The 22,896-nt window shown below is 36.4% G+C and overlaps 1 protein-coding gene across 2 annotated transcripts in view; it reads right to left on the bottom strand.

The window, feature by feature from the left end:
- Positions 1–22,896, bottom strand: part of PIAS1 (protein inhibitor of activated STAT 1) — a 122,464-nt gene that overhangs the window by 82,676 nt on the left and 16,892 nt on the right. Inside the window, exons 1-2 of one of the 2 annotated variants that reach the window (XM_047736772.1) lie at positions 8,148–8,204; positions 7,447–7,891 (exon numbers count right to left, since the gene is read on the bottom strand). In XM_047736772.1, coding sequence (XP_047592728.1) covers positions 7,447–7,891; positions 8,148–8,189 — 487 coding nt within the window. In that variant the 5' untranslated portion in view covers positions 8,190–8,204. Of the gene's footprint in view, positions 1–7,446; positions 7,892–8,147; positions 8,205–22,896 lie in introns of those variants that run through there. The other variant, XM_047736773.1, reaches the window with a different exon arrangement.

Below are 22,896 nucleotides of genomic sequence, written 5' to 3'. Positions count from 1 at the left end.
AAGAACTGAGGTGGACCGAGAGGAGACCATCTTCACAATTTCTAATATTTTATGACAATTTTTAGTTAAAAATCAAATTTAAGAAAAAATGCCTGTGAATTTACTTCATTTTATCCTTTCCTTTACAATCACTGTCCTCAAAGAGAAAAGAATTAAACGATAATGAGTTCTAAAGAAAGACTACAAACATAAAACTGTACGATTAAAAACATCATTTACTTATTAGTTCCTTACTTCTCCTAAACGTCTTCCCATCCACCCCTCCCAAAGAAGTGACAGGGAGATAAAAGAAGTTTATTTTTCTTTTTCTTTTTTTTTTTTTAGAGAGAAGGCATGTGTGAGCAAGGAGATAAACAATCTTAAGCAGGCTCCACGCCCAGCACAAAGCCCAATGTGGGGCTTGATCTCACAACCCTGAGATCATGACCCAACCCTAAATCAAGAGTTGGACACTTAACCAACTGAGCAACCCAGATACCCCAGAAGATGCTTTCTTTAAAAACAAACAACAACAACAAAAACACCTCAACCATAAAAATTATAATCTATTTTATTCCTCCAAAGAAGAAACCAGTTAAATTATTCTCAAGCAAAAGAACAAATAAATTCCTAATTTCCTTATCTTTAGAGAGTTAACCCTCTTAACTGACCTGCTCTTAAATGAACTGATGTTCTCCATGGCCTCCATACATCCTGACTGGTGCTCTAGCAAGGTGACTGTTTGTACCAACAGAACACTCTCCAGTGCAAAAGCACTGGAGAGCCAGGGGTATTTATTCTCAAATAAACTCTGTGTATGCTAGTTGCACCTGCAATTATGAAACTTAAATACTACAAAACTGATGAAATATAAGTGCAAAAAGAAAGAGCTGCTGTTTTCATGAAAACTAAGTTGAATGCTCTGCAAAGACCCAACAAAAGCTGCTTTTAAAAAATGCATTGAAATTGAGTGGAATAACTATAAAAGATTTTTTTCCCCAGTTGTAACAGATTCTACACTCAAACTGCTACACAAGTCTTTAAATTCTCTCTGCTTTAAAAAAAAAACAAACTAACTAAAACTGGAAAATCTGCAGTCTCAAAGAAAGGCTTTGACCTACACCAAAAGACTGGCAAGTAAATGTACATTAATATGTTTTACATTAAAATAAAATGTTTAAGTTATTCTGTATCATTTTTATCAGTTGGTTCCAATTTGGATAAGAGGAAATGTTGTATCCTTCGGTGATCGATTAGAACACTGAATGAGAACATCAGAAATAATGCTCAACAATTATTATTCCTCATACCAATCTATCGGAAATCCAAAGACACATGATATGAACTTACTCAGATGTATAACCTAAGACCTTTAAAAACCAGAGAAGGGGGGTACCTGGCTGACTCACTCAACAGAGCACGTGACTCTTGATCTCAGGGTGGTGAGTTTGAGCCCCATGTTGGGTGTAGAGATTACTTAGAAATAAAATCTTCTAAATAAAAATGAATGAATGAATGAATGAAAAATAAAAACCTGAAGACAACCCTTTAGAAGGTATAATTTGGCTTGAATTTGATATAAATCAAATCTTAGAGATGACTCAACAAACTTCTACACAAGTACTCTAAATGAAGGCAAAGCTGTTTTCTGTTAGCCTTTGAAATACTTTAAATTATTAAAAATATTTAAAGGCACCATTTTTTTAAAAAATGAACTTGCTCTTTGAAAAATTTACCTGAGTCAAGGAAAACAGAAATAACGAAATCACTAACAAACATAAAACTGAGAATTAATGGATGTTTACCCATCTGAATCAAACCAAATATTTTTCCAATCGCTGTGAAAATATTTTGTTTTTGCTATTATGTTCTAACACAGGCCAATGTAAACAATATAAACAGTAATACTCTAAAAAAAATCCAAAACAATAATACTCTAAACAATTCTATTATTCTAAATAAAATAATATTAAAGAACTGAAGGAAAATATCTTGCCTCTGAATGAACGTAAGATATTTTAATCCAAAATAACTTGTCCTTTTGACTTTTGTAATTGTAAATTCAATAGCTGAGAAACACCAAGAGTGACAGAGTGTACAAAAAAGATACTTCAAAGTACACTTCTAACACATGGTGCTCAATATACTATGAAGATTATTATTTACTGTGCCCCATTCTTTATTGATATGGGTCAATAATCTCCTGGGTTAATTCAGTATTTGAGATTCTCCTTTTCATTAAAACAAAATCATAAATAAACACAAACACATACACACACAAAACAATGACTGACTAGAACACAACAGAAATATTTTTAAATTACTTTCTAAAAGTTAAGTAGTGTCTATGGAGTCTATATTAAACATGCAATATATATCTTTGTAATTGGGGGAAAATGGAGAATATATCAAATATCCAAGTCATTTATTGACCATAGATATAAAAATGGGGGTGGAAACAATAAAAGGAAGGACAACTCTTTCCTCTCTACTCTATCTCCCATCCCTACCATAAGCCACTATTTATGATGGATAATGTGGTATGCCTTGGTTGTTATCTGAATGATAAAATGATTAAAAGTCACTGAATCAGAGTGAAATAAAAGACTCTATCTACTGTATTTAAATAAACTGGAGAGCTAATAAATGTTTACTGAGCAACTACCATATAACAAATTCACAGGTAGCTATTATGGGAATATACAGATAAATACAGCAGAACCTTTCCACTTTGAGGAACTAACAACAAAATGTTATAAGAACACGCAAGAAAGTGAACTCAATTCTGGGTGGGGGAAGGAACAGATAGATATAGGGGAAATCTTAGACTCATGGGAAAAGGTTTTAAAATGTAAAATAAGTCTAAAAAGAACAAACAGGATTTTAATTATAGGCAAAAATAATCAACCACCTTCATCTCACCATCCTTCTAGTTAACTATGGAAAATGAAAATAACTCTCTTTAATATGTGGTTCCAAAATGAAGGACCTTAAAATTACTCACTGTTCAAGAAATAACAAAATGAGTTTAAGAATGGGTAACAATTACCTAATAAAACTGGGGATACCAAAACTATTGTGATTTTGGTTAGAAACATGAACCATACAGCAGAAAACCATTCAGTTACATAAGAATATCTTAAAATCCATTTAAATCTAATGGTTAAGGCCAAAGGGGGGGAGGGATGAAAAATTAAATTTACTTGTCACATTCTGGACACAAGTGATAATGGTTATGAACTAGTTGGCTATAGGTCACAACTAACTCTTATGAGGTTATAATGATTTTAAATATATATATATATAATATATATATGTTTAGGTTATATGTTTAGGTTATATAAATGTTTAGGTTATATATATGTTTAGGTTATAATGATTTTAAATATATATATATATATGTTTAGAGACAAAGAGAATGCCAGAAGCCATTTAATTTTTCAGGAAATACCATTTTCCTACATTTAAAACAAATGATCTACTGGCAAAAGTAATCCTTTAGAAAACTGAATTCCATGATAAAGTAGTCACTTCATTATTTAATGAAGGAGAAATAGTCTTTTAGTAACATTAAAGCATCTTATAGATTCTTTTCTTTTATTTTGTTCTTTGCCAAACAGGGCTTTAAAAGATGTTCATCCCAAACTCTGCAAATTACTCAAAATCTTCTTTCAATAAATCTTTTTCAGATTTACTGAACATTCCCGCCCCTATATATTTACTGAATCAATAAACATCCACAAATTACTTTCTGGTAAGACTGTTTTATGCATAACCAAAATGATGACTTCTAATTCTATGACAAAAATGAGAAATTAGAAATCTATTTATAAAGCACCAAGCAATTCTATAACACCTGTTCATTATGTGTACACCACAAACAATAGATTTATTCAATAAAAACTAGTATTCAAATCAAATTATACTTTAAATGTACAATTTTTATTATGTGTGGTAACTGTTCTATAGTCACCACAAATAATGAGTTAGTGAATACTGAACCACTGCTCCTAGGGAATACACAGGGCTAGGTTCCTGCAAGCCCTGATCACATTTTTATCAACTAATCACTATGTAATCTTGTTTTAGATGTGTTTCTGTTCAAGGACACCTTACTTAATATAGAATTCACTTATTACTTAATAATAATTTTATTTATTTAATAATACAATTCATTAACATTGACCCCAGAGCCAACAGCACTAATTCATGCCTGAACAAAACTGAACACATACGTTACTTTTTTCTCCATTAGGCACATCAGAGCCTTTTTGCATTCAGAACACTAGACAGAGCTTCAGCACTATGGTTAGGGGCTATTTAAAACTGAAATCAACAACAAAAAGCACAAAAATGCAAAAAACAAGGCATTAAATAGAGAACAAAAGAGGACATGTCCTTACAGTATGAGAGCTGAAAACAAGAAAGCAAGAGTCACCTTGTGGGAAAGTTCAAGTGGGAAGACTCAGATTTTTCACCATTCCACGCATGTCCATAAATAATCATGAAACTTTTGTAATGATTTTATAATTACAAATAAATTTGAGATAGCAGACATTCACAAACACAAAATATGCAAATAACAAGAACTGACAGTACAAAGAAAGCCTAATTAAATAAATCTCATGGGAAATATTTTAGTACTTCAACCCAATTTTATAAATACAAGAGTTTACTTAATAGTCATCAAAGATGGGAAAAAAACTTTATAGCATTTGAATTATCACACAAAAACACCAGACTGAAGTAAGTTATAAGTTTCCAGATAAAGAATAAAGATGGGAAAATGACTTTAAATTTACTGCCTAGCAATGCCTCAGTGGCTCAGACAGTTAAGCGTCTGCCTTCAGCTCAGGTCATGACCCCAGAGTCCTGGGATCAAGCCCCGCATCCGGCTCCCTGCTCAGCAAGGGTCTGGTTTTCCCTTTCCCTCTATGTTCTTTCTCTTTCTCAAGTAAATAAAATCTTAAAAAAAAATAAAGCAATAAAATATAAAATGTAAATTATGATAGGAAAGTTAAGCTAAAAAGGCATGAAAAGACCATCAGTGTAGACGATTAGAAATTAACACTTAAATATATTCAAGGAAAGTACCTCGGTGAAATAAAAATTGACTTAAAAATCTCTAAATTCTAATTTTTTTAAACTATTATCCAGTATAACTATAATCTGGGTCCAGTTTGCATTTCTACTCTTTATAACAAAATTTAGATACATATTTAAACATCATCTATTCACAGTGGTACCTGAGATTTATATTACAGAAAATGAAAACAGCAAGATACATTAATTAAAACAAGAAGAGAATTTGAGAACAGGGAATGAAATAAAAAAAAAGCCACCAACATCTTTTTTCCTTTTATATTTCAGATGATGTTCACTAGAGCACAGTTTTTGGCAGCAAAAAATAAGAAAAATTTGTCTTTTAATAGAGGACTGATTTAAATCATGGAATAGTATATAGTTTAATACGAAATGAGCTAGAAAGTATGTGTGTGTGTGTATACACACACATATATGTATATACATCTCATATACTGTGTGTGTGTGTGTATACACGGCCTTCAGTGAAAAAGGTGAAACAAGACAAACAAGGAGAGATGTCCATATTAGGGGGAAAAAAGGCAAGTCACAGAATACGGTATAAAATAAGATTCCTTCTTGAATAGCAAGAAATGTTAACTTGTTTATATATGCACACACATTAAATTACTAATGAGAAAGGGACTTCAACACTTTCATTTTTTATAATGAGCAAATGTAAGTTTTATAAGCATAGATTCTTGACAAGTGTTAAGATACCTTGTTATATACCTTGTTACAGCTATTTTAAAAATAATATAATGTGATATAAAATTCATGTTGTCTGAAAATGATTCCTATAAACTTAACTTATTCAGGTAAATCCTGTTAAATTAAAAACAAACATTTCCGAATTCAAAGAATTTCAGTATGTTCTCAAAATTTAACACTAACCAATCCCCCAAGCTGAAATGTTTACTGATTTATAACAAGGGATAGAAAACTTTTTCTGTAAAGGTCAGACAGTAAATATTTTAGGCTTTGCAGACAAACATGGTCTCTACTACATATTATTCTTTTTGTTCTTGTCTTCGGGTTTTTTTGCAACCCTTTGGGAATATAAACAGAGACACACACACACACACGCGTGCGCGCGCGCTCACGAGTTAGCTTATTAGATCATAAAAAACAGAAAACAGGCTGAATCTGCCTTGCTGGCCACGGTTTGTCAACCACTAATTTATGACAATAAACCAGCACCTTAACATCTGATATTTAAAATACATCATGACAAAGGTATCAGAAATCACAATAGTCAGTTTTATTCTACATTAAATAAAGCAAGGTAGTATTGGAGAAATTAAAATTACAGGTCAGTTAATACACTTAATTCTATTAATATCCCTAATATTAATCAAACGATGATAAAAACACAGTAAATAAAATTTCAATATTATAAACCATGATCATGTGTGCACCTAAAAGCACACTAACCACTTGAAAAGTCAGCTGAAACTGAAATACTACACATCAAAGCTCAAATCTCCTTTTATAATAATTAAAACCATTAACTCATTTAAGTAATCAAAACTAGTCAGTCATTTGTTTTAGATGTCATCAACTCCTGAAAATTAAGTACTGAATTCAGAGGCTGGTACTATTACTACATTTTACTTTTTTAATTTGTAAAGGTTACTGTAAAATATTAATCAACAATCTAAAATATTATACTTTAATAAAAGTTTATGTTCTTGGAAACTTTTTAATATTTACTGGGTCAGCAACCATCACTAGGAACTTGACTCTACTTTTTTCTTTGCCTAAAAGACAGCTTATATTTGATTTTGTTTAAAACTGAAAGATCCGGGGGCACCTGGGTGGCTCAGTGGGTTAAGCCGCTGCCTTCGGCTCAGGTCATGATCCCAGGTCCTGGGTTCGAGCCCCACATCGGGCTTTCTGCTCAGCAGGGAGCCTGCTTCCTCCTCTCTCTCTGCCTGACTCTCTGCCTACTTGTGATTTCTCTCTGTCAAATAAATAAATAAAATCTTAAAAAAAAAAAAAAAAAAAAAAAACTGAAAGATCCTTGGGACGCCTGGGTGGCTCAGTTGGTTAGGCAGCTGCCTTCGGCTCAGGTCATGATCCCAGCATCCTGGGATCGAGTCCCGCATCGGGCTCCTTGCTCGTCAGGGAGCCTGCTTCTTCCTCTGCCTCTGCCTGCCATTCTGTCTGCCTGTGCTCGCTCTCTCTCCCTCTCTCTCTCTGACAAATAAATAAATAAAATCTTTAAAAAAAAAAAAAAAAAAACTGAAAGATCCTTATTGTAATCTGAATGCTACTATCAAAGATTTGCACTACTATTCACAATGAATAATAAACTGGGTCAAACTAAGTATCTCCCCATCCCCACCCCCAAGTAACCAAATAACCATTATAGAATAATCTTACCTAGACTGGTGGGTTTTATCAGTTCATCCAGTAAATCATAAAATGGTAATTTTTGAAGTTTTATATCCGGATGGACTGGGTGAAGAGCTGATGTAAGATGTGGGAGTTCCAGTTCATGTTTAGGTCCCAGAAGAGAAACAGGGAGTAACGGTGATGATGCAGGGTGACCATCGTAAGTGAGTTGTGGAATGGTAGATGGAGACAAAGTTGCTGGCATAGGACTTGAATGAACATTGGGGATGGACAAGTCCGCAGGCGTCATGATTTTCTGGGGGAACCTCCGCCTATAGAGTTCTTTAATTTTCATTTGTACAGCAGGACTGCAGCCAGCCTTTAGCAAATGCAGGGCTTTTGTGAGAAGTTCGTGTTTGCGTCCGTGCTTGTTTCTCCCAGCGTAGCCCAACAGTACTTGGAGTTCAGAAACTCTAAGGCTCATAACCATTTGCTTAGAGACAAAACAAAATGTAAAATGTTAGTATTCCAAGAGTATAATTCACAATATTAAACAATACTTTATTCTAACCCTTTCCCCTCGTGGTCTGCTTTAAAGGCCAGCTCAGTTACAATCAACTCTAGTTATTTTCAGCTTAAAATAAGTAATCGAAAAAATTTAAAAATTAATATTCATAAATTCAGTGACATCTACCCAGGGTTATAAAAAATGTAAGATGAAGTATACACCAGTCAGAACCATGTCTCACCTCATTGCCCTGTTTCAATGCAACTGTCAGGTATTCATTCATCAAGAGCCTCCTGAGTCATCAGGAGAGTGCTGACTGCTATGCAGATGGCAAAACATAACGATGAGGCTTCAAGAACATTTGTTTTCTTGGGGTAAAAGTATCTAAGTATATATGAAACACATAAATGCCCACCTCAAACGTCAGATGCAAGCAGGGTATAAATAACATACTACCAGATATTACATTCTATGCTGACCCTGGAATTTGTAGGACTTAAAAACTATATATCCTTTTTGACCCCGTATTTACCAGATATACTTGGTATTTTCATATGGGTGTCACTAAATCTTATTATCTCCACAAGCTATTATCCCCTTCCTTCTTTACACATGAAGAAACTATGTAGTTAAGAAAGGTCAAATAACTTACCTAAGGCCACATAGCTACAAAGTAGCAGTCAGGATTCAAATCCAGATATGTATGATTCTAAAGTCCACGCTCTTTTCACTAAAGTTTTAGGAAAAGGACAGAGCTGGAAATATAATATTGACTCACTCCACTAGCAAGGCCAGGCTAAAAAGTATAGGAATTCAATCCACATGCCATAATGTGGAAGGTTGTAATTAAAAAAATCTATTTAACTCCTCGTTCCCAAACTTGTTTGGTCACTTTCTCCTTTTTCTCCCATTACTAAGAGACTACCAGTAAGAAATGCCTAACTATACCAACTCTCTCATCTTAAAGTGGAAGAAAATGGAATCCAGAGAGAAGAAATGGCTTACCCAAGATCATACAGTATTAACAGCAGAATCCTGACTTGACCACCACTGACAGGGAGGTGCTAGGGTAGAAGACACATGTAAGCTTACCACTGGCTCTCTATTTCCCCCACTGTTCTATCCCCTCATCTCAGGCCTAATAGCAATACACAAAAGATAAACTGCCTTTCCTAACTCACTGCCACTACCTGAGAGGCCACCCCACCCCAGCCAATCCTCTGGAAGCTATTTAAAGAGTGCAAACAAAGTAAATTTAAAAATCAAATAGTGAGAAAACAGTGTATAAAGAGCTTTATATCAAATATAGCTGGCTATCAAACATATATGTGCCCTTACCCTACTTCTCTGGCCTGAAAAATACTGTTTCCTCAATTTCTAGCTTTTGTCAGCCTTAGTCCAATAAGGCCTGGCAATATTAATGACTCTTCTCTCACTACTTTTACTGGTCACTTTGCATACCTTTATTTAGCACTTGTCTTGCTTTTTTATAATTTTCTATTTGTACAAGTGAGTCCATGACCAGTTTGAGGTCCTCCAAGGGCACATGCCAAGGTCACCATTAGCATCTAACACTAGGGCCTGACAACAGGAGAAACACATCAAATGACTGGACAATGAATAAAGAAATGACTGAAAGAATGAAATAAACAAGTCACACCAGAAGAAAGGGTGGGGTGGAATCTACAATGGTAAATTATACATATAACTACAATACAAATGCAAATGAACTCCCGAACTCTTATGTTCACTAAAAGGCAAAGAAATACTATAAGCCTTACAAATAAAGCCTACCCCAAATCCTATAAATGCTTCTCTTTTTAGATAGGATCAGAGATTAATTACTAACTATAATGTCAGCAAGCTATCAATTTCTCCCTACTATCCAAAATCTGCTAAGAATACAAGAGTTTTAAAGATTTTTTTATGACTTATTTTAAAAGGAACTGGGACTTCAACCGAGAAGTACTATAAGGAAGCTTCTGCATTTGGAGAATAAACAGAAATTGTGCTTCAAAGATTATCAGTTAAAAATACATTTAGGTTGGCACTGGTCAAATGGACTTCATTTTACAGAGAACGCAGTATAAATTTTAGAAAGAGAACAATGTCTTCCCACTTCAACTGCATTCTCCTAGGTCAAATACGAATAAACTTAAATTCAGTGATTATCACAGGCTTTTCCCCAATGACAGTTTTTGTCCTGACTCTACGGGGAATAAGGATGCAGCACAAATGTATTATTGTTTTATGTTATATGGAAGTACACACTGGCAATTCCCATAAAATAAAACCTCTTGTGTGACAGTCAAAAGAAAAAAGTTGATGACATAAGCATAAGTTTTGTTTTTGTTTTTACAGGATGTGTAATTATCATTGACAATTATGCAGCAAGTATTGTCCTCATTCTACAGACAGGAAAACTGAGGCCTACACAGGTTAAGAAATTTGTTGAATATTATACAACTGCTCCAAATATTATGCTGTTACACTTCCAATTAGGAAAGAAAAAAACCTTTTAAAAGAGTAATTGATTTAACACTCAATCTCCATTTCAAGCACCAGTATTTTGGCTTTAAAAAAAAACTGGTGGTTCAGGGACGCCTGGGTGGCTCAGTTGGTTAAGTGGCTGTCTTCAGCTCAGGTCATGATCCCAGCATCCTGGGATCGAGTCCCATATCGGGCTCCTTGGTCAGCAGGGAGCCTGCTTCTCCCTCTGCCTCTGCCTGCCTCTCTGCCTGCTTGTGATCTCTCTCTCTCTCTCTCTGACAAATAAATAAATAAAATCTTTAAAAAAAAAAATTGGTGGTTCAGATAAGAAAAGAATGCATCTGGATTCAAATTAACCACTGCACCTTAAAATCAGGTTTAGTGAAAGATGGAGTACTATCTACGGCTATTACTGGAGCAGCTGCTGCATACTCTCAAGGACTGTAATAAGCATACAGTATTTTTAAAAAATAAATAAAAGGGGACAGGAAACACAAACATCTGAAGCATCACTCTCAACCAAAAAGTTTCAGAGAAGCATGGAGCAGTCAATTCACAATGCAAAGTGTTGACAACACAGAGGAAAACTAAACACTTATATATGAGATGTTGAAATGCAATATATTTTAATTCATCATGTGTTTAAAAATCTCCATTTGTTAGCACCACAACAAAATGAATATTTATAACTAAGGATAACATCAACCACTGCTACTACTAGAAATCATTACCTCCTCAAATAGCATTCTGGTGACTATATCCCCAAATGATAGAGTTGTCAGAACCCCAGGAAATTCAGAATGCCTGAGAGATGTATATACACTGTGTGGAAAGCATTCTGTGAGGGGTATCTTTTTAAAATTAATATTTTTAATCAAGCAGACATGCACACAGTTTAAAAAGTCAAATAGTGTGACCAGAAAACAGAGATCCCCTGCCCCACCTTTCACATTCCTAGGACAAACTCTTTAAAGTCTTTTTGGCTATTTTTTATGGCATTTTTCACTATATTCTATACAGCAGGTCTATGTGTTCTTAAAATTTTTCCTTCTAGGAAAAAATGACTTATTGGGCTCTGTGATATCTCTACCCCCATATCCCCTCACAATTTTTGGTTGAATCAGTTGTTTACATTATTATTACAGCTGTAAATAATATCCATATTTGAGCTGAAGTATATCATGATTACTCTTCCATTCTGTAGAACTTTGGCTTTCCTTAATCACTGTACCATTTGTGCATTTGCTTTGTTTTCTAGGTAACTACTAATTCATCTGATAAAACTGATAAACTGTAACTGATAGAAGTGTAACTTTTAACATATTCAAATATATCAGGTAAAACTGTTTTCATTTCTTTCTTAAATACATGCCTTCTGGAGCCCTCTATCAGGTTCCAATTTGGACTGCTTGCTCTCTAGACCTGGTACACAACTATGGTCATAGAATTTCCCTTCAACATATCTTTGTAATTTCCCCATCCCTCTTCCATACTGCATCCCATTTCACTGATCTCACTTTTTCCTTAGTTTTCTCTTTTTAGTATTTTCTCCATTAGTTTCCTAAGAAGGAACTGGAAGCTACATTTTTAACTCTTTGCGTTGTCCAAAAATATATCCATTTATCCATACTTAATAACTGAGTTTGGCTCAGTATTTGAATTCTAGACAGGAAAGTGTGTTTTATCAGAATTTTAACAGCCTTTCCTCACTGTCTTCTGGCTTCCGGTGTTGCTGTTAAGAAGCCTGGCATCATCCTGATCCCCAATCCTTCACGTCGCCTGTATATCCCCCTAAGGGAGCGTATATAGAAGTTTCTTGGGGCGCCTGCATGGCTCAGTCGGTGAATCGTCTGCCTTAGGCTGAGGTCATGATCTCAGGGTCCTGGGATCCAGCTCTGCAGCAGGCTCTGTGCTCTGCAGGGAGTCTGCTTCTCCTCCCTCTGCTCATGCTCCCACACTCGCTCGCTCCCGTTCTCTCTCTTATAAATAAATAAAAACTTTAAAAAAAAAAAGCTTCTTCCTATGTGCTCTGCAATTTTACAGTGTTGCATTTTGGAGCTGGGTTGGTTTTCTGTAGGGTTTTGCTTTTGCTTTAATTGTATGAACCTGGTAATTGCTGTCTTTTAAATTTAGAGATGCACGCTTCTTGAGTGCCTATTATTTAGGTACTGGTCGTAGACCGATTTCTCCAATTTTCCTTTACTCTATCTTTTCTCTTCTCTTGCATTTTACATCTCCTGCATTTCGCTGTTTCCTGAGAGATTTCCTCAACTTGATCTTCTAACATTTCTACTAAAATTTTCATTCCCATGAGCTCTGTTCTGTTTGTTACATGCCTTTTTTTTTTCTTTTCCCCCTACATCTTGCTTTTAGTTTTCATGAATGGAGTATCTTACTTCCTCTCTGATGATATATATAAATTGGGTATTTGGTGGTGTTATTGTCTTCCGCTGTCTGCAGCGTCTCTGTAACCTCTGGATTCTTTTTCACTACCTGCTTCGGTCTCTGCCTTTCCTGCTTGATGTTTTCCTCAATGACAAGGGATTTCTGGCTGTACATTTACATTTAAAAGATACTAAAAAATACTTTAAAAACATGATCAAATGATCTGTGTGAGTGAGCAGATTGGGGTACTTCATTCTAGAATGATCAGGCAGGAATTTGGCTGTTTTGAGGATTCCTTTTTTCCTTTTAACTAATCACTTTTGAAAGAGGAATCCTCCAATGTTCTGCTTTGGCAGTATGACCAGCTTCCAGTGTTCTCAGGATAATGGGGAGAAAGATGGGGGAGGTCTTCACCATTCAGAAATTAGACATTTCAACTTAACCCCCCTTTCAGATATGTAAAATTTTACACACACACACACGTGTGTGTGCATATGCGTGTGTGTATATAAACAACTATGCCAACCACAGGGGCAGGGGACCACATTTTGAGAAAGATAAATACAGACAATATTCAAGCAGTATCAACAAGTACTACAGACAGAGTGCTTTTTGCAATTAAACAAAAAGTGCCAGTATTACTGTTCTTTATTTAGGACCTTACATTAAAGGTCATACATAAATTGTGAATTAAGAATTAGGTCCTTCCTGCTGAGCAACATAATTACTTTCATTCACACATCCCACTGCAGTAGTTTAGAGGATTAGTCATAATAAAGCAGACTTTATATTATGACTATCTGGTATCAATTTATAACCAACAGTAAACCAAAATGAATTCTGAACAGAGACAAATTGGGCATTTAACAATGTCATAATATTTCATTTATAGTTTTACTTTCTATCCACAACAGCAATCATCAAAAATTCTATAACTGCATACATTAAAGCCTGTACAACAAAAAATTTTATTATTTTTAAAGTCAGATGTTTCATCTATGAAAATGACTTCTGCATCATTTCTAATCTCTCCAGGACCCTGGGCTCATGACCTGAGCTGAAGGCAGAGGCTTTAACCCACTGAGCCACCCAGGTGCCCCTGTGACAGATGATTTAAACGCCATACCCATTTACGTACTACCACATTTCATGAAACATCTGGATGTGTCCTTCAAAAGGCTCCTTCCAGATGATAACTTGGATATTTAACAAACCTAACTCAGAACATTTTAAAATTTGGATAAAATACTTTTTCTAATAAAAAAGTGTAAGATTCTAACACATTGCCAAACTTCTTATGCAGAGGTAGGAAAATATGATTTTTATTTGAGTAAAAGGCTGTTCTGCACACAGATGTTCAATAAATGCTTTCTGGATCAATGCACAGCCCCTAAATGAGTATGAAGAGAAAGGGAATACAGGAACATTGAACACATACAGAGAAGCTAGTCTTCAGAGACAGACATACATAATCATCATATTAATGTGATTCTCAAAAGTCTCTGAACACCTACTATGTGCTAGGTACATATAAAACATAATATGGTACCACTACACATAGAATTTAGATTCCAGTACCAACTTGACCACTAAATTACTAAAACACAATGTTTCACAGGGTCTGTTTCCTCACATCAAAAACTGAGGCATTAACTAGAGGTTCTCAAAGGCTCCTTAAAATTTCAAAGCTCTACTATGTTATAACTCTATTAAATGAAATCTTTTGGGACGCCTGGGTGGCTCAGTTGGTTAAGCAGCTGCCTTCGGCTCAGGTCATGATCCCAGCGTCCTGGGATCGAGTCCCACATCGGGCTCCTTGCTTGGCGGGGAGCCTGCTTCTCCCTCTGTCTCTGCCTGCCATTCTGTCTGCCTGTGCTTGCTCTCTCTCCCTCTCTCTCTGACAAAAAAAAAAAAGAAATCTTTCTTCTCATTCTTCTACCCTTCCATAGTTAAGGAAATATAAACAATCTGTAAAGTCAGTGAATCTAGGTTAGTAAGATTTTTCAATCAAAATTTTAAGTGCCGGGGCGCCTGGGTGGCTCAGTGGGTTAAAGCCTCTGCCTTCAGCTCAGGTCATGATCTTAGGGTCCTGGGATCGAGCCCCACATCGGGCTCTCTGCTCAGCGGGGAGCCTGCTTCCCTTCCTCTCTCTCTCTCTGCCTGCCTCTCTGCCTACTTGTGATCTCTGTCAAATAAATAAAATCTTTAAAAAAAAAATTTAAGTGTCATTTACCTGAGCTGACAGAATAAAAATAATGATAAATCCAATATAAGTTACATGTTTACAACATGCCTACCACATTCCAATTATAGTAAACATGATTACACAAAAAGACACATGATTACCCAAAAGACACACCATTATTATTCCCACTGCATGGATAAGAAAACTGATGCAAAACCTCAAGTCAAACACTAAGTGATGGAGATAGAGCTCAAATGTGACCTAACTCCAGAGCCTAAGCTCATAAACACTAACCAAGAGAAGTGTCTTATCACAAATCTCAGCCAGAGCAGAATATGTGTTACACTAGGACAGGCGGGCACTAAATGTCATGAGGAATTTAGACCACACAGAGTAAACAAGCATATTCTGAGGCAGTGAAAATGTGATAAAAATAGTGTTTAAGGCTAACCAAGTAGCTACCTGTAGGACAAATGAAACAAAAGATATTAAGAAATTTAAGATTTCTAGCAAAAACATATGGCAACAAGAATTATTTATCTACATATAGGGGAAGCAGGGAATGCGATGGTCAACGAAGAGACAGAACCAAGAAATACTTCAAAGAAAACTGCCGATCACACGCAATATTCTAGCTACAGATGCCTCTTTTCACAATTAGTACCGTACATGATCATGAGAACAACTACCATTCACTTTTCAAATAAAACTTAGCATTTAAATATAATAAGCAGGGCTTGATGAAATTTTAATTCTATTGAATTATGAAAGATTGAGGATTCTCTTCCAAACTCCCCCAACCAAAAACAAGCAAAACACTGCATGTGCAATTGGGAGATACCATCTCATCTAATTTAAGTTTCAGACAAGACAAGAAGCTATGAAAGAAACAGTATTCTCTATATGAGAGAAAGTTAAGACACTTAAAAGAAAGAAAAGACAAGTATGAACAAAACAAAAAGTGAAGGGGAAAAACACATTCTATAACTAAAACAGAAAGACTTTAAATCATAGCTGTCTGAGTCCCAGAAAAGAGATTAGGTGAAGCCCTAGAGGGAAATTATCAAGGGAACTATTTCCGAGTAACAGGTGTAACCCACACAAGGTTACAGAGCTAGGAAGTAATGCGGTCCAACTCAAAAGTCAGATGCCAAAGTCCAGACAATTCTCCAAAGTACTAACAATGATAGATATTATTAAATATAACTGGAAAATGATGGTTTTTGGAATAGGAGATTCACAACATCAAATAAAACTTTGGAAATCTTCTTGTCCAACACTCCATCTAATATATTAAGTTTTACTGTAACCTCCTTAATTGATGGTCTCCCAGCCTCTGCTAAAACTCTTCTAAGACTTCACAACCTAATCTTAAAGTGACCTACCTTACTGAAAAGCTCTATGAATCCAAACCCAATGGTTCTAAAATTTTGTCTATTTTTCTCTATTCTTTAAATGTGTTAAGACGTCTTTTTTCCTTCAACAGGCTTGTTTTCTAGACCCCTTCCCATCCTGGATCACTGTTCTCTGGAGCATTTAACAGTCCACTGTACTCAGAGTGAGTGAAATAATCCAGGTAGTGGCCTAATCTTTAATACTGCAGTATTACCACCTCTCTTATTATGAACACAGTCCAAATAAGGCATTCGCAATTTAGGGCTAATTGGTTTGTTTTACCTGTGCAAGGGGAAGGATGTGGTATGTGTTGTTTTTGTTTCAGCAATGAGGGGGAGGTGCATCCACATCATACAGTTGCTCATACTAAGCTTGAAGTAAACCAAAACCTTTAACTGATTTTTTTAATATGAACTGCTTTTAGGTTAAAATTCTTCATGCTTTATTACAATTTTTTTTTTAAGATTTTATTTATTTATTTGACAGAGAGAGAGAGAGCTCAAGCAGGGGAAGCAGCAGGCTAAGGGAGAGAGAAGCAGGCTCCCCACCGAGCAGGGAGCCCGATGTGGGGCTTGATCCCAGGACCCTGGGATCAGTACCTGAGGTGAAGACAGACGCTTAACTGACCGAGCCACCCAGGTGCCCCTTACAAAGTTTTTTTTAATTTAAAAGTAGAACTTTATATTAGGTTCTGTTAAACTTCACTCTTTTTTATCCAGTTCATCACTCCAGCCTTTCAAAACCCCTCTGAAGAAGTGCACTCTCCACCCTCTACTGCAGCACATATATGGTATTATAAATTGCTTATTTTCTGATCTATGTCCTCCCTTAGACTTTGAGCTTTTCAAGGACAAGGACTTATCTCCATATCACCTATGCTAGGTATAGTACCTGACACTTGGTAACTGCCCAGGAGATGATGACAAACTAACTCCCTTTGATTCTGTGATCTAACATATTCTTCCCAGGCCACCTACAAAATCAGAAATATTCATACAGGTCATCCTTAAAACTTGGGATATAACAGAGTCAAGACTACAGGAACTTGTGGCACATCATAAGAGATGCCCCTTCAGATAACAATAAAGTTTAAGATTACATGTAGCATTGCTCAACTACTTAGGATGCAGATGACTATTTTTCCCCAATATTCCCTAATCTTAATATACCCTATCTGGGATGCCCAAGAAAAATAATTAAAGCTATCAGCTATCGTATTTCAATCCTGATTTATACACTTGCTTTTCAGAGAAAAATAAGCTTAGATAAGATGTACACAAATTTTCTAAAAGCCTTTGCGGGGGGTGTTCTGAGGGTTAAGCATCTACCTTTGGCTCAGGTCATGATTCCAGGGTCCTGGGATCTAGCCAACAAAGGGCTTCCTGCTCAGTGGGGAGTCTACTTTTCCCTCTCCCTCTGCCCCCCCTTCTCTCCCTCTCAAATTAAAAAAAAAAAAAAAAAAAAAAATCATTGGGCGGGGGAAGCCTTGAGAATGGGATGCCTGGCTGGCTCAGTCAGAACATGTGGCTCTTGACCTTGGGGTCATGAGTTCAAGCCCCATGGTGGGTGTAGAGATTACTTAAACAAATAGTTTTAGAAAAAGTAAAAAATAAAATAAAAGCCCTGAAAATGATTTCTCAAAAACTACAGAGAAATATTAAAAAGAAAAAATAGGCTGAAGGAAAATGCTGTCCAGGTCTTACAGTGACAATTTGCCCAAGGTTTGAGTGGATAAGGGGGACACAAAGAGAAGCTTAAGCAGGTTCCACGCCCAGTGTCTGACATGGGGCTCAAACTCACGACTCTGAGATCATGAACAGAGGTGAAATCAAGAGTCGGACACTTAACCAACTGAGGTACCCCCAAATTTACTTATTTTGACAAAGTGAGTTGCCTAGACATCACCAATCAAAATCCCAAAATAAAACATAACTATGATGCAATCTGACTGGGCTTCACGTTAAAGAGCTTTAATTTAAACAAAAGGATACTCTAAATCAGCATTTTCCAAACTAGGTTCATAGTGTTAATGGATATTCAGAGAAATAGAGTTTTATGGCAAAACAAGTTCAAGAAATTCAAGATTCTATAATTCCCCACCAAGCCCTCCTTTCTCAAGTCATATTTGAACACATTAAAGGTCCCAAGAAGTCCAACAGAAATGTTAATGCTGCATTTAACATTTTGCAAATTTACTTAGCCACAAAACCTTTCTTACTACTGTTGTTTAATCTATTAACATCTCATTTCTTAGCACTTCACAAAAGAAATCTAGAACAAATCACAGGATATTCAAGTTGTCTAGGAGTTCCATTTTATGCTTGTTGTTCCAGCAGAATTATTAAAAGCTTCCCCCTTCCACTCTTAAAAGTGCCCCAGTATGGACGATAAATTATCTAGCCACAGAGTTAATACTCCAAAACTAAATGAGTTATAAAACATGTGCTACCTTTACCAAATGTTAAATTAACATGGCCATGTTACTGCATGCAGTTAAAATGTTATGTAGATGATGATTAATCTCAAACCATTTTCCCAAACTTCATGAAGAATTCTCCGCTAGCAATCTTATATGTATTTTCAAAATACTCTGGACTAATAAATTCTTGCTAACTGAACTCACAAACCAAACAGATTTAGACAGTGTAATTGTAAGATTTTAAAGAGTCCATTATATAAAATTGTAAGGAAAGGCGCTATCTTAAAAACATTAAAGCAGTCCGTAAAAGATGTTTAAAGTTTTAAAAGATATTTTTAAAAATTTTTCCAGGTCTTAACTATGAGAATTCCTCTCTATTCCTAACCCTATTTTCACTCAGACAAGTCTTTCTGGATGACCTCATCCATCTCAGGACTTCAAAATGCCATCTCTAAGTTGTTAACTCCCAAATCCACTTCTTCTTTTTTTTTTTTTTTTAAAGATTTTATTTATTTATTTGACAGACAGAGCTCACAAGCAGGCTGAGAGGCAGGCACAGAGAGAGAGGAGAAAGCAGGCTCCCCGAAGAGCAGAGAGCGCGCGACGCGGGGCTCGATCCCAGCATCCTGGGATCATGACCTAAGCCAAAGGCAGAGGCTTTAAACCACTAAGCCACCCAGGCGCCCCCCAAATCCACTTCTTCTATGTCCCACACGTACTCAACATGCCCAAACCTAAAACATCAAATTTCTCAAACCTTCCATCCACCTCACCAGTTGTCCAAGCCAGAAACTTCCCCACCACCTTCTCCTTCACCTATGTCTTTTTACCAACTCATACCAATCCTACCACCGTAAAATATCTAAGTCACTATTACCACTTTATTTTTTTGTTGTTTTTGCCTTTGGACTTTTTTATTGCTCAAAAAAGTTTTGTGTTTTTTGTTTTTTAATCTGGCTTTCTGACTCTGTGCTTGCATTTTCAACACTTCCACAACAATTTTCTGCTCCCCCATAAGGAAAGCGTGCTTAACTGTGTTGCGAACACACTTTGTACACACAGACTCACCAAAGCCCCTGCTGACAGTTTTTTTTTTTTTAAGATTTTATTTATTTGATGGGGGATGGGGGGGCGAATAACAAGTAGACAGAGGGAAAGGGAGAAGCAAGCCCCCCTGCTCAACAGAGAGCCCAATGTGGGGCTTGCATGCCCTGAGCCAAAGGCAGAGGCTTAACCGACTGAGTCACCCAGGCACCCTTGTTTTTCTGTTTTAGACAACCTTAAAAGGACTTTAGATATCACAGCATGAACTTCTCTAAGTCGACTGGGCATACACTAATGCAAATTTTGGTGCTAGAAGGGTAAACAATTCTATGACCAGGGGTTCAGGACGGCCTAGTTTTGTTAGAGGCTATATTGTAGGACAGCCTGCAGTGGAATGTCAAACGCTGGACCACCTCTGAATGCCGTCCCCCCGAAGAACCCTATTTACCACTTTAATTCAGACTACTGCTATCTCTGTTCTACCAATCTCCGATATTATCCCCTCCGAGTCATTCTCCACACTAGTGATCTTTCTAAAATGTAAGTCTGATCATGTCATTCTCATGCTTAAACCCTGCAATGATCATCCACTGCACTCAACTGAGGCCAAACATCCTAGCATGGCCTAAAATATACTTCATGATCCAGTCTCAGCCACTCCACTAAACCCCTTAACCAGCTCCCCATCATCTGGGACTTGTATAGTCATGCTGTTTTTTCAGCAAGTCATTCTTCTCCCTCTCTCATACCAACCTTTTTCTAGCTAACTTCAACGCATTCGGGTGTCAAATTAGATGTCATCACCTTTGGGATACTTTCTTCAGTCCACCCTCAACATTAGTAAATTTACCCTCCTACATGCTCCACAGATTAACCCAATACAGAGAGCCTTATGCTGTATGTAGAGAAGTCCTGTTTACTGGTCTATTCTCTATCAAACTATAAGCTGTCTATACAGACTGTGTCTTTCTTGTTGTCAAAAATAAATGTGAGTAATGATGGTCTGATATCTGTCTTAATTATATGAACCATACTGGTAGTGTGAACCTATTAGAAATATACACATTACCCCCCTAAAATAAAAACATTATATAATTCTGCCCAATGCCCAGGCAGTATGTTACTGGTATCCAAACAATAGATTACTTAGTTTGGATGGCTAAATTAAAGAATTTTGTTCTTAATCCTACACAAAACAAAAAGTTTATATGTGTGTGTGTGTGTGTGTGTGTGTGTGTAATAAAAAAAAAAATCAATGTAATTGAAGAGTAAGTGAACTGAAAAGGGAAATTAACATAGGAGACCAATTTAGAGATTGTTGATTAACACCAAAATGATACTATGAGAATGAAATAATAAGAGTGGTGGTTGGGAAGAAAAGGAAAAACTAACATTAAGAAAGATGTGACAAGACTTGTATGTGGAGGGATTTTGTAGTTCAGAAGATTCAGGAAACAGAGAAGCCTTCCTTCAGTACCCAAACCAGGTCAGGTCTCCTTGTTAAATGTACTTACTCTGTCCCTTTCCTTTATAGAACTTACTACAGTTTCAGAATCATAATTTCAATGGGAAAAGTTCTGATAACAATCTATCTCTAACTTCCCAGAATTTGCATTGCTGTCCTATGTATATCTCCACATGAATCTACTGGGTGTTCCATAAAATACACCTCCATGTTTTTTTCTCCACATTACCTTTGTTCCTGTTGTTCCCTCTGCTTGAAATTTCCTATGATCAACTATCAAAAGGCCTCCTTTAAGGCCCAATTTGAAATAAGCTTAACCAGAAGTGACCTCTTCCCCTTATGAATACTTTGTTAACTATTCATATGGTTACTCCTTTATGTTGCTTTCCACTGTAGTTGTTCTAGACATTTCTCTCCTCCACATGAAAGAGGCAAACTTCTTGAGGTCAGGTATGGGGTAAAGGGAGCAGAGGTAGGTGTGGAGAGGCTGAACAGACCGCAACTCTAAGCACAAAAAACAGCTGAAGAGAAAGCATCAGAGAACCAAGGAAAATCCACTCCCTCTCCCAAAGGATTCTTAATACTGGGTTCCACAAAGACACCTACAGATGTCGTCCCTTCTAATCTCATACTACTTACTGGTCATATTATTTCTAGAAAATCACTGCCCAAAAGAAAATAATATAAGCTCCAAATTCAAGCTACACATGTAATTTTAAATTTTCTACTAACTATACTTTTATTTTCTTTAAGTTTTTATTTATTATTTGAGAGAGACAGAAAGAAACAGCATGAGCAGAGGGAGAAGCAGACTCCTTGCTGGGCAGGGAGCGTGATGCAAGGCTCAATCTCAGGACCCTGAGATCACGACCTGAGCTGAATGCAGGCGCTTAACTGAGCCACCCAGGCGCCCTCTAACTGTACTTTTAAAAAGCAAAAGAAACAGGTCAAATCAATAATATATTTTACCTAACCCAATATATCCAAAATATTATCATTCCAACATGTAATCAATACAAAAATTATTGAGATATTTTCATCCCCTTCTCACACTACATCCTCAAAATCCATTACATATTTGCACTTCCAGTATGACTCAATTCGGACCAGCCACACATTTCAAACACCCAACAGCCACATATGACTACTGGCTACCATACTGGACAGTGCAGCTCTAGAACAATATCCCTGTCATTCACTGAAGGTTTTATCACCTGCCTCAGCTATTCACACTCCACCCCAATACCCTTGGCTCTATTTCTTAATTTTTTATCGTTACTCTCCACCCTCAGCCACTCACTCCCGTAGCCACACCGTGGACCTTTCTAAACCCACACTACTTCCAAAATCACTAATTCAAACACTGAATCCTATTCTTGCTTACATACCTCCACTGCAATAATTCGACATCATAAATATCTACCACTATCCATCTGCCCTCTTATATCCAGCTTAGACACATTCCATGGCCCATCATTAAACTTTCCTCTGCAAAATTCCCTTCCCCATCTCTGCCTGGCACATTCAACTGGTTCCAACTTTACAACACAGGCAGGCAGGAGAATGCATGCACACAGGCAAACAGATGTTATTATACATCTATAATT

Source organism: Lutra lutra, chromosome 7 (assembly GCF_902655055.1).
Source record: "Lutra lutra chromosome 7, mLutLut1.2, whole genome shotgun sequence".
Lineage (NCBI taxonomy): Eukaryota > Metazoa > Chordata > Mammalia > Carnivora > Mustelidae > Lutra > Lutra lutra.
Note: the sequence above shows the minus strand (reverse complement) of the source record. Positions and strands in the feature narration are given on the sequence as shown.